This window comes from Melospiza georgiana, chromosome 10, assembly GCF_028018845.1.
Source record: "Melospiza georgiana isolate bMelGeo1 chromosome 10, bMelGeo1.pri, whole genome shotgun sequence".
NCBI classification, from domain to species: Eukaryota; Metazoa; Chordata; class Aves; order Passeriformes; family Passerellidae; genus Melospiza; species Melospiza georgiana.
Window position 1 is genome coordinate 21,296,122 of NC_080439.1, and position 11,061 is coordinate 21,307,182.

Sequence of the window (11,061 nt, forward strand, 5' to 3'; positions counted from 1 at the left end):
GCAGCCAGCAGAGAGCCTGGCAGGGCCAGTCCCTTTGTTCCTCCCACCCAAGCCTCTTCTGGCATAGCCAGGGACAGTCTGGATCAAAAGTCACCAGCAGGTCCTGCCCTTGGGTGTGCTGGCAGCAGCCAGGGCTCCTGGCCCTTCAGCTCCCAGCTCAGCTGGAGCAGCTCTGCTGAGTTCCACAATTCCAGCCCTGCACAGGGAGAGTTTGATCCCAGCCAGGGCTCCTTCAGCTCCCAGCTCAGCTGGAGCAGCTCTGCTGATCTCCACAATTCCAGCCCTGCACAGGGAGAGTTTGACCCCAGCCCATGGCAGTCCCCCCCAGGCAGGAGGCCACGGGCAGCTTTCCCCAGCCCAGACTCTCCCATCCTGCCCAGCCTCACACAGGGCTGTGGGTGCTGCATGGGCAGCCCTGGGCAGCTCCAGAGCAGCAGCTCCATCCTCCTCCCCAGCCCAGCTCCCTTGCACTGCTGGGGCTGCAGGCTGAGCCCCCAGGCTCCCCCATGTACACAGGGGCTCTCTACTGGAGATGCCAGGGACAAAAGGCCAAACTCTTGCCAGAACACCCAGCTCCTTCCTCAGAGAGCAGCCTTGCTTCCATCCCCAGCTCTTCCTATCACCTGAACATCTCTGGGAACTGACTCCTCCTTTCAAGCCCAGCAAGAGCCCGAGGCAGCCTTGCTTCTGCCTCCCCCAGCTACCCCCAATGAGTCAGAGCCACATAACAGTGACAACTCCATCTGCCACTACTCCCAACCTGTGCCTGCTGTGGAAGCAGAATTAAACTCTTTCAGACCAGAACAGTAATTGAATCAGTTTAATATACAGTCAGCAAATTGTAAATGCACTTGAAACTTACGGTATTGCTAACAGATGTGGCCATTGAGCCCAAGACCACCTTTCTAGAAAGGCACAGAGAGGTAGGAAAGGTGGGGCATTTCCCCAGATTAGTTGCAAGTGAGAAGGTGCACATAGGCCCTTCCTCCTGGAAGCACCAGATCACCAGAAACTTGTGCTCTTTGAGAGGACTGCTAATGTGCTGGGATAAGTGCAGGCACCTGGAGTGACAGCCAAAGCCTCCTGCTGACCCTTATGTCAGGAAACTCTTGCTGGCTTTTGCATATACTAGAAGAAAAAAAAAAAAGGGAGCAGAGCAGAAGAGCCTAGCTCTGTGTGCATGAAGTGTTCTTGGTGAGGCAGGAGTGAGTGAGGGAGGTGTGACATTGCTTTTGCCCTTGGCTGGGACAAGGACTGTTCTGTGCATTGCTTTGGACACCACAACCACCCTGGGGTGAGTGAGAAGAAATGCTCCATCCTCCAGTATTGCCACCATGGCTTCTTGCACCAGCAGGGCAAGAGCAAAGCCCTGGCCAGACCGAGCACCTGGAGTGGGGACAATGGTGTCACCAAGGATTTGGGTCATCTTCTGTGGCAGTTGAAGTGGCACCATGGTGGTGGGGAGAAGCTGGAGACTTTTGGCTCTGCAGAAGGCACTGTTCACCAGGGTGGGTGGGTATGTCTGGAGATGGAGATGCTAATTCTCAAATTTTGCATAAGGGTTCTCTTCCTTGAACAGGCCTAGAAGAGAGGAGACATTTGTTCAGACAGCAGCTCCCACAGTGGTCACAGCCAGCAAGAAAACCAGTCCTGGGAAGCAACTCTTTGTCATTTAAGCCTCCTCAAGCCTCCCAGCTGCAGTTCTCCCAAAACACTGCTCTTAATTGAGCAGTGCCCACAGTCAGCACTGTTTCACTCTCTCTTTCTCTACAAGAGGAGACATCTATTGAGAAGATTGACCTGATGGCAAGCTCCTCTCCCAGGCAGTCCATGTACAGTCCAGGTAAAGCAGCCTGCCTGATCTTCCAGAGTGCTCCCTCTGCACACCCCTTCTGTCAGACTGGACTTACAAGCAGACTCCCAAATTAAATTAGAACTGTTCTTAGACTTGTTTCCCTGCTCCTGCATTGAGACTGGGAAGCAGCAAGGCAGGGTATGGGGCTGGAATTTGGGCTAGCAACAAGCCACATGCCATGCTGTTTGCTGCTTTCCCAGCTCAACACTTCTGAAGAACAGTCACAAAGGACAAGACTGCAAACTCTGGGGTCAGGCTGCAGCCAGACAGCCTTGGCATGGCAAGACAGGCCCAGAGCACAGCTCTTCCATGGGAAGATGCTTCCCATCCAAGAGCTCCTTCAGGCACAGCTTTGCCTGCTCTTTCTTCCCCAAAGGAGCCTGCCCATCCAGAGGCCCTGGGATCTCCTGCCTAACCTGGACCTGCAGCAGGCAGCAGGTGCAGGCAGAGAAAAGATCTCTAGTTTTCCCTACAGCCTCCCCAAAGCCAGAGACCACCAAGTGCAGCATGCATGAGCCCAGCTGCCCCACAGGCAGACACTGGCAAAGCCCCTGGCAGTCCCAGGGGGCAGGCTGTCCCATGCACAGAGCAACTGGCTGTTCCCTGCTTCCTTCCAAGCTGATGTTCCCCTGGCCCAGGTCCTTGGGACTCACCTGAGGGACAGGCCAGCCCCAGGAGGGAGGCTGTGCACTCCCATCCCCAGGGGACTGAGACACCACTGCTGGCACAGAGGACCAGAGGGATTGGGTGGGATTGGTGCCTGCTCTGTGCTCCTGCAGCTCTGGGCATTCTGATTCCTACCTGGCCCCACAGCCCAGGCTGCTGGCTCACCACAGGGCTACTGGGGGGCTGTGCCTGAAGGGTAACAGCATCATGATGGTGCTCTGTCTGCCAGCTTCTGCTTCTCCCCTCCAGTCAAGCTCCATCAGCTTCTCCCACACGAAGGACACATTCTGGGGAACATTATACACTTCCTCTTCCCTGCCCAGGGAAATTAGCCCTGTGTGGGCTCACACACCATGAGCCCAGCATCTCTACACTTATTCTGAGCCAAGAGAAGCAGGGACCATGTTTTCCCTGCTGGCCAGGTCTCTTTTACAGCTGTGACCATGGCAAGGAGCACAGTTACAGAGGCTGCCTCATCTAAAGCTTAGTTTGAATCACTCATGTCAGCACTGTACCGTATTTCCTTCGGATTTCATCATGCCGTGATTTCATCTCTGCTCTCCTGCGAGAGGCAAACAGAAAAGCCATGAGTCAGTAATTGCTGGTACAAAAGGGAACAAAAAGAGCCAGAGCTTGCTTATTCCCAAGCAAGGGAGCTCCAGGCTGGCAGGTTTGCTCAGCCTCCCACCTCAGGGAGGCTCTAGGGACCACCAGAGCCCACGTGTCAGCAGCCCTTTGGGAGCTGCATACACAATACTTGTGATGCTACATCCACGAGTCACCTCAGCATGACATTCCTAATGAGGCTCATGTGTGAGCTAGGGCTGAAGCAGCCACTGACTGCATGTGTTGAGCCCCATGTGCCTCCTGGCATCATGTCTGATGGCACAGACAGGAGCCAAATCATCCTGCAGCCTCAGGGCCTGTGGTACAAACTCACCTCTCCTCCTGCCGCACCCGCCGCTTCTCCCGCTCCCTGGCTGCTCTCTCGTCATCCTTGTCTGGCCTGGGAGACAAAAAAGCCCTTTAGTGCTCTCAGCACTCAGTTCTGCAGCAGCACATGGCTGCATCTGAGCTGCCCCACAGTCAGAGGACCCCCTCCAATACTTGCTTTTTGCTCTTTTTCTTGCAACAGCAGCAGCAGCAACAGACCCCCAACATGATCAGAAGCGTTCCTCCCACCACGGACATGGCAATGATCAGGGCTTCAAAGTTCACTGAAGGATTTGAAAAAAACATGTTCAGCACACACAGACACAGCTGCCTGGGGTGACAATATAGGATCACAGGATCATTAATGTTGGGAAAGCACTCAAAGATCACCAAGTTCAACTGTTCCCCCAGCATTGCCAGGTCTTCCAGTAAACCATGTCCCCAAGTGCAACAGCTCTGTGTTTTTGGAATCCTTCCAGGGATGGTGGCTCTACCACTGCCCTGGGCAGCCTGTTCCACTGTCTGACCACCCTCTGAGTAAAGAATCTTTTCCTTACTATCCAACCTAAACCTCCCCTGGTGCAACTCGAGGCCATTTCCTCTTATCTACAGCCATTTTCTCTTGAACATACAGCTACTGTCACCAGCAGCTTCAGTCACTGGGCTGGAGATGTGCAACCACCTGGGAAAGCAAATGGACATTGTTAGCTGTAGATAACAATGTAGATATACCAATGTAGATATAGCAAGTGTTGGTACCCACAAATAAACACCAGCTGAGCACATGTCCCTGCTAACAGGAGTGCTCAGTTACTGCTGTAAAGAAAGGCAAGGACAAATGCACTCAGGTCAAACTCCTCTGGCAGAAACAGGAGCAAAACTATCTTAATCACTAAACCAGGTAAAAAGTAACCATCAAGGGAAAACACCCAACAACTGAAGGCTTCAGGGTTAAGGAAGGAGCTCTGACAGGGTGGAATTGCTGTCCATGGGAGCCAGCCTCAGAAGTCATCTCTGATGAGATGAGCACTTAGAGGTGTCTGAAGTCCTTGGGCAAGGGATAAACTGAAATAAAATCTGTTGAGATTTATCAGCTTGGGGGCAGCAGTGCTGCTCAGGCAGCTGAGGGCCAAGTCCTGCTTCCTGCACTGACTGCCACGTCTCCCCAGGGCTGGGGGGCTCTGCTTGCCCACACACACAACAAAACCTGCTGGAACACAGTGAGGCAGCAGCCACAAGCCCTGGCCCCTGCTCATCCTGTTCAGCTCCTGCAGCAATGGCAGCAGAGACACCGGCCAAAAATGACACTTCTAGATGCCAAGGATTTCAGGCAACAACAAAGAGGAGTTTATTCCAAGCATGGTTCAGGCTGTTCAGAGACTTGTGCCTGTGGAAATATTTGTTTAGGAGCCACTTTGTACACAACAGCCAGGCTACAGAAATCTCAGTGCACCTGAACTTGCTCAGAGCACTTTTGAAAGTCATTCAGTCCAACTCTCTGCCATGGGCAGGGACATCTTTCACTAGACCAGGCTGCTCACAGTCTGACCTTGAATGCTTCCAGGGATGGGGCATCACCATCTCTCTGAGCAGCCTGTGCCTCATCACCCTCATTGTAAGAGATTTCTTCCTTTTATCTGCTCTAAATAGATCCTCTTTTAGGTACTCCAGCCTGAGCTGACTCCACCACTGAAGTGGTTTTCAAAGCCTGCAGCAGTTTCAGTGCTTCTGAAACCCTTTTGGGGTTTCAGGATGAGCCTGGGGTTCAGATCCCCCCTTCCCACACAGAGAGGTCTCTGCAGAGCACCAGGCACTCCTCCAGCTGATGACAGAGGCTAAGTCACACACACCAAAAATGCAGAATCACACAAGAGCTAATCTCCCACGGGACTAATCTCCTCATAGCAAGTTCTGCAAGCCAAGGAATGTGATCTTCTATAATGAAACCTTTTGTGACTCTACTCACATCAAAACTAGTATTTCAAGGTCTTACAGAAGTTTCAGAAAAGCATACCACAGGGCTCACAAAGAGGAGATTCTTCCTCCACAAGCAGAAGAGCAGTGTGAACTCTTGTGGGCAGACAGGAGAGCTCAGCCTCGAGCACAAGAGATGACAGGCAACAGCAATTCAGCTCCAGGCTCCTCATCAAGGGGGTGGGTGAGAGCAACCAGCCCCCAGCTTGCTTCCTTCCTGCTCCAGCCCCCAAAAGCTGGCTCCTGTCTGAGCATGAACATGCACTAAGCTTGGTCTAAACAAGGCACCAAAGTCTCCAGAAATCCTTCAGAAAACAGAGCAGGAGGGAGGAGAGGCAGCTGTCCACCAGAAAAAGCTCCCAGAGGAGACCTGCACGTGCAGGGGTGGTTTTAGAGGAGGTTTTTTCTCAGGTGGGTAAGAGCTGAGCAGGACTGTGGGACACTCAGCACGAGAAGCACACACAGGTTCCCAGAGAAGTCACCACACCTCTGGTTCCAGGAGCCCACGTGGGACAGTAGCCACATGAAGAGCCAGCAGCGGTGCACAGAGTGACATGGCAGCTGCAGGGGAGAGATCTTCTGGGATTCAGACACCAGCAAGGGCTGCACAGGCCCACAGAGAACCTTCCACTGCTGCTCCCAGGCGCCAGCCATGTCTGGAGCCTCCATCACACCACAGCAGAAGGGATGTATTTTGGAGCAGCTAAATCCTCACGGGTCCTACTTGCCAGAAGGCAGGAACTGCTCATACTCTGCTTCCCCGCCCACGCTCCAGCAAGTTTGCAGAACCTTGACTGCCTTCAGCCTGTCACTGCTGCACTGGCAGAGAGATGGGAGGCAGGGGAACCTCCCACAGCAGCAGGCAGGCACTCCCACAGTCAGAGCCCAGGCTGGCACTTACCCCAGCAGACTCCCCAGCGAGCAGAGCGCAGCTCACACAGGTCAGCCGGGGGGAGGATCCTCCTGACAGGGTACTCCATGCACCTCCTGCTGCTGGCACACCACAGGCACTAGGAGACAGGGAGCAGGCAGCACAGAGTTACTCCTGCACTGCCAGTGACCCACACTTTTCTTGGCAGCCACAGCACAGGCTGGCTCACCAGGTATCACCCAGCAGACACAGGGTGCTCAGGAATAAGAGCTGTGTCAGCACAGATCACACCGGGAGAGGGGAGTGCAGAGTAAAGATGCTGAGACTCCTTTTCCTGCCTTAGAATTGTAGACTATCCTGAGCTGGAAGGGACTCATAAGGATCATTGAGCCAACTGCTGGCCCTGCCCAGGACAGCCTTAAGAATACCACCATTAATAACACAAATCCTTTATGTTTATTTTTGGGATAAGAAGAAAATCTTTGAGATAAAGCACTCCACACACACAAAGCTGATGAGCAGGAGAGGTGTGCATGTGCCCAGCTGTTACAGACATCTTCTATGAAAAATCTTTTCCTTAGGATTTTTCCTCCTGAGAAGCTGAGAGGCCTCAGGAACAAAATGTAAACAATGATTATCTGCTGCTGTGGAATGCAACAGGTGGATCTTTAATTGGCTCATGTTGGTTGTTTCTAATTAATGGCCAATCACAGTCAGCTGGCTTGGACAGCAAGTCTGAGCCACAAGCCTTTGTTATCATTCTTTCTTTTTCTATTCTTAGCCAGCCTTCTGATGAAATCCTTTCTTCTATTTAGTATAGTTTTAATGTAATATATATGATAAAATAATAAATCAGCCTTCTGAAACGTGGAGTCAGATCCTCATTTCTTCCCTCATCCTCAGACCCCTGTGAACACCTTCACACCCAGCCACCACCAGACCATCTGCAGAGCTTTGCATGCTCCTCTCCTGGTGGCACCAACCCCAAACCCAGCATTCAGAAGGGTTTGGTCAAACTGGTTCTGGCCACATCAGCTGCAAGATCTGACTCAAGTTCAAGTTTGCTGATATCTGTGATAAGGCAGCAGGGACTGGCAGGACACCAGTACACATCCTGCACCCACCCAGTGCCACAGCCCAGCTGCTGCAGGGGAACTTGACCAGCCAGCCCAGCCCACTCAGTCCTTTCTCCAAGCCCATCCATGAGGAAGCAATTCCATTACTCTAATCTAAAAGCACACAACAAAACCCACCCAGTTTTTAGCAACCTTTCTCCAGAGCACCAGAGAAGGATTGCCCTCTCACCCTCGTAGGTGGGTGGAATTTGCAGCATGTCTGGGACAAGGGACCAGCCCTGCTTCCAGGAAGGAAACTTTTTCAGGTGTGGTGAGAGGTGGGGAGTCTCACTGCTGCTACTCACAGTGACATTTTTCAGGCATTCTTCACAGCTCCTGTTCGTATACTGGCGACAATCTGCAGGAAGGACAAAAAAAAAAGATACCTCAGGACTTTGAAGAGCTTCAGTGCTTTAAAACTCTGGGCTCCTCCAAGCCTGCTCCTGCCCACCACTGGAGCTGCTGCAAGAGCCACCAGCTTCAGCACGTGCTCCCTGTCATGGTAGGAAGCCCAAATGCAAGGCAAGTTCTGCCTTGCTCTGCTGACAAATCCCTAAACTGCGAGTTCCTCTCTTGGGTTTTATTTCCCCAAAAGCCTGAGCATCAGCTGTGACAGCAGGGCAGCCAAGGGACACAGCTAGAGTCTGTCAGAGGGACCCTGTGAGGATGAGGGCAAGCAGTGGGTGGGTGATACAGTCCTGTGGCACCAGATGATGGAGCAGCTCCAGCAAACAAGCCCAGACACAGAAGTTGCTACCAGGAGAAGCAGAGGAGCACACAGAGCTACAGATCCTGCAGGAGGCCTGCTGCTGCACATGAGGGCTGTGCCCTACCCCAGCCAGTTCATCCAAACCTTCCTTCAGCAGGACACAGTCCAGGCAATGGGAGCAGCACTGCAGCCAAAATCTGTGCTCATGTTCAGAACCTGTTTCCATCCCCACCTCTTTCCAGACCTCAGTTCTACAGACACAGGTGGCTCTCAGGATCAGAGCCACCATGGGTGAAGGCATCCAGCTGGGCAGGGAAATGGATAAAGTCTGAACACAGGACAAGCTGGCCCCATTCTGAGCTTAGCTACAGCTCCCAGCAGTGCTCCTGGAAAATGTCTTCCTACAAGATATTCACCTGCAATTCACTGGTGTGCTTCCCCAGATCTGCAGGAAGGGTGCTTTGCCAAGCCCTCAAGAATGAGCCGTTTAAAACTGACTCCTGCTCAAGAGTCTAAGCAGCAGCCTATTTGACAGTGGTTTAAAAGGAAAACTCAATTTGCCTGACCACTCACTGCTGGCTGAAGGATCATTGCTTTGCAGTGTCGTAATCAGGAAAAAATCAATCCCAGAGGTGCTTGTTTTCCACTCTCACAATCAGCAAAGCTGGATTTTCTCCCTCCAGCTGGCAGGAACCCTCAGCTATGACCCACTGTCAGCAGTCACATGCTCTGTATAGCCTTCCAAACAACTGGGCAATTGATTAACATAGCTCAGATAAGGGTGTTTACACACCAGAGAGGCTGAGATTGCAGGTTTTAAACACTCTGAAGCTGCATCTTCTCCAGCCTCAGTTGAAGAAATAGTGAAGCACAGCAGTGCCTCTGCTGCTCCAGGAGTCACAGAACACCCTCCCACAGCACAGGAGCCCAGTGGTGGGCAAAAGTAGAACTTGTGGGTTTAAATAGGCTTTGCTTTCCCCCAGGATATGCCCTCTCCCTAGCTTGGGGCATCATCCTCCAAGTCATTAAGTCAAAGGCAGCGAATTACAGCTGTTGGGGAATGGACTGCTTTGAGGACAGCACAGCCCTTCAGGATTTGGTTTGTCCCAATGTCCCATCCCAGGTGAGCAGACAGCTCCCATGGCATGGCACAGGAAGCACTGCACTCCTCAGGAACAGAGACACCACAGCAGCTCTTGCTGTGCTAAAGCCACCCGGGTCATGCTTTTGACAGCTGGCTACAGGAGGAGTGAAGTGAATGGAGAACAGCTCCTGGCTTGGAAGAGGGGGCAGACTTCTTAGGACACTCTGAAGGCAGTCATCCCCACCCTCTGCTACAGCTTCTTCTCCACCTGGAGCAGCACCTCTGGGAGCTCTGCTCCATCCACAGCCACTAAGGAGGAGCAGCTGGACACCCACCCATATCCAACAACACCCATCCATGTCCGACAACACCCATCTTCTTCCTGGTCTGAGGCTGCCCAGCCACTGTCCCACACCCTCCACAGGGCCATCAGCAGGAGCCTGGCTGTCCCGTGGTCAGGACAGGTAAGCAGCTCTCTCACCTGAGCTCTTATCATCATTGAATCACGGAATCATGGAATGATTTGGGTAGGAAGGGTTTTAAGCCCACCAGGGGCAGGGACCCTTCCACTATCCCAGGCTGCTCCCAGCCCCGTCCAACCTGGCCTCGGACACTTCCAGGGATGGGGCAGCCACAGCTCCCCCGGCTATGGAAGTCCCAGTGGAAGCCGGAAAAGCGGCGAGCAAAGCTCCACTTGCAGCACCCACCCAACTTTCCCCACCTCGAAGGGACACACCGTGAGGAACTGTCCCCGAGGGACACGGCCATCCCTCCGTGCCCTCACTGCCCACAGCCCCTGACCAGCGGCCACCCGCCCCGCTGCTGCCGGCCTGCTTCCCGCCCGGACACCCACAGAGCCGGGCTCCAAAGCCGCTGCCCAGCCGCGATTTTGGGGTGCTGTGCGCGGAGAGCCCTCCAGCCGCACGGCGGGGCCGCGGTCACCGCTTACCTCCGGCCGCCTCCTGCGCGGCCACGGCGGCGGGCAGCAGCGCCAGGGCCAGCGCGCAGAGCGGCAGCGCCGGGGCCATGGCGGAGCGGGCCGGCACCGGGGGCGGCCCCGCCGCTATGTAGGGCCGGCCGGGGGCGGGCCGGGGGCGGCCCCGCGGGGCGGCGAGGGCCGGGGGCGGCGGCCGGAGCAGCTGTCACGGGCAGAGAGAGCCCCGGGGCTGCCGGAACTCACCGAGACCCTGCTGGCCCTTACCCTTGCCGGACCTTACCGGGGACCCGCCGGCCGTTACCGAGACCCCGCCGGCCCTTGCCCTTACCGGAACCCGCCGGCCCTTACCGGGACCCCTCAGCCCTTGTCTTTGCCCTTACCGGGATCCCACTGGCCCTTACCGGGAGCCGCCGGCCCTTACCCTTACTGGGGACCCGCGATCCTTACCGGGACCCCACTGGCCCTTGCCCTTACCGGGACCCCGCCAGCCCTTACCGGGACCCCGCCGGCCCTTACCGGGACCCCGCCGGCCCTTACCGGGACCCCGCCAGCCCTTACCGGGACCCGCCGGGCCCTTGCCCTTATCGGGACCCCACCGACCCTTACCGGGGACCCGCCGGGCCCTTGCCCTTATCGGGACCCCACGGCCCTTGCCCTTCCCGCCTGCCCTTGCCCTTCCCGGGACCCGCGACCCTTACCCGGGACCCGCCGGCCCTTGCCCTTACCGGGGACCTCGCCGGCCCTTACCGGGACCCCTCGGCCCTTGCTCTTGCCCTTGCCCTTACCGGGACCCGCCGGTGCCGCGGCCGCCCGCAGGAGGGGGCCAGACCCCCGCGGGAGGAGGAGCGGGACAGAACCGGCCTTTCCACCAGCTGCCCGGTTAATCTCCCCAGGAGACCCACCCCCAAAGGGTCCCA

At 55.2% G+C, this 11,061-nt stretch overlaps 1 protein-coding gene across 1 annotated transcript; it reads right to left on the reverse strand.

Moving 5' to 3' along the window:
* Nucleotides 1–807: 807 nt before the first annotated feature.
* On the reverse strand, nt 808–10,235 carry PTTG1IP (PTTG1 interacting protein). The gene is made up of 7 exons (XM_058031507.1): nt 10,157–10,235; nt 7,720–7,772; nt 6,330–6,438; nt 3,633–3,738; nt 3,462–3,527; nt 3,037–3,083; nt 808–1,581 (listed from the first exon to the last, which is right to left on the reverse strand). The coding sequence occupies exons 1-7, from the start codon at nt 10,233–10,235 to the stop codon at nt 1,538–1,540; spliced, it is 504 nt and encodes a 167-aa protein (XP_057887490.1). The 3' UTR covers nt 808–1,537.
* Nucleotides 10,236–11,061: the final 826 nt, after the last annotated feature.

Coding starts and splice junctions, on each gene's coding strand:
- PTTG1IP (XM_058031507.1), bottom strand. CDS start 10,235: ATGGCCCCGGCGCTGCCGCTCTGCGCGCTGGCCCTGGCGCTGCTGCCC. Junction 7,773..10,156: donor CGCGCAGGAGGCGGCCGGAG/GTAAGCGGTGAC, acceptor TCCTTCCTGCAG/ATTGTCGCCAGTATACGAAC. Junction 6,439..7,719: donor AATGCCTGAAAAATGTCACT/GTGAGTAGCAGC, acceptor CCTGTCTCCTAG/TGCCTGTGGTGTGCCAGCAG.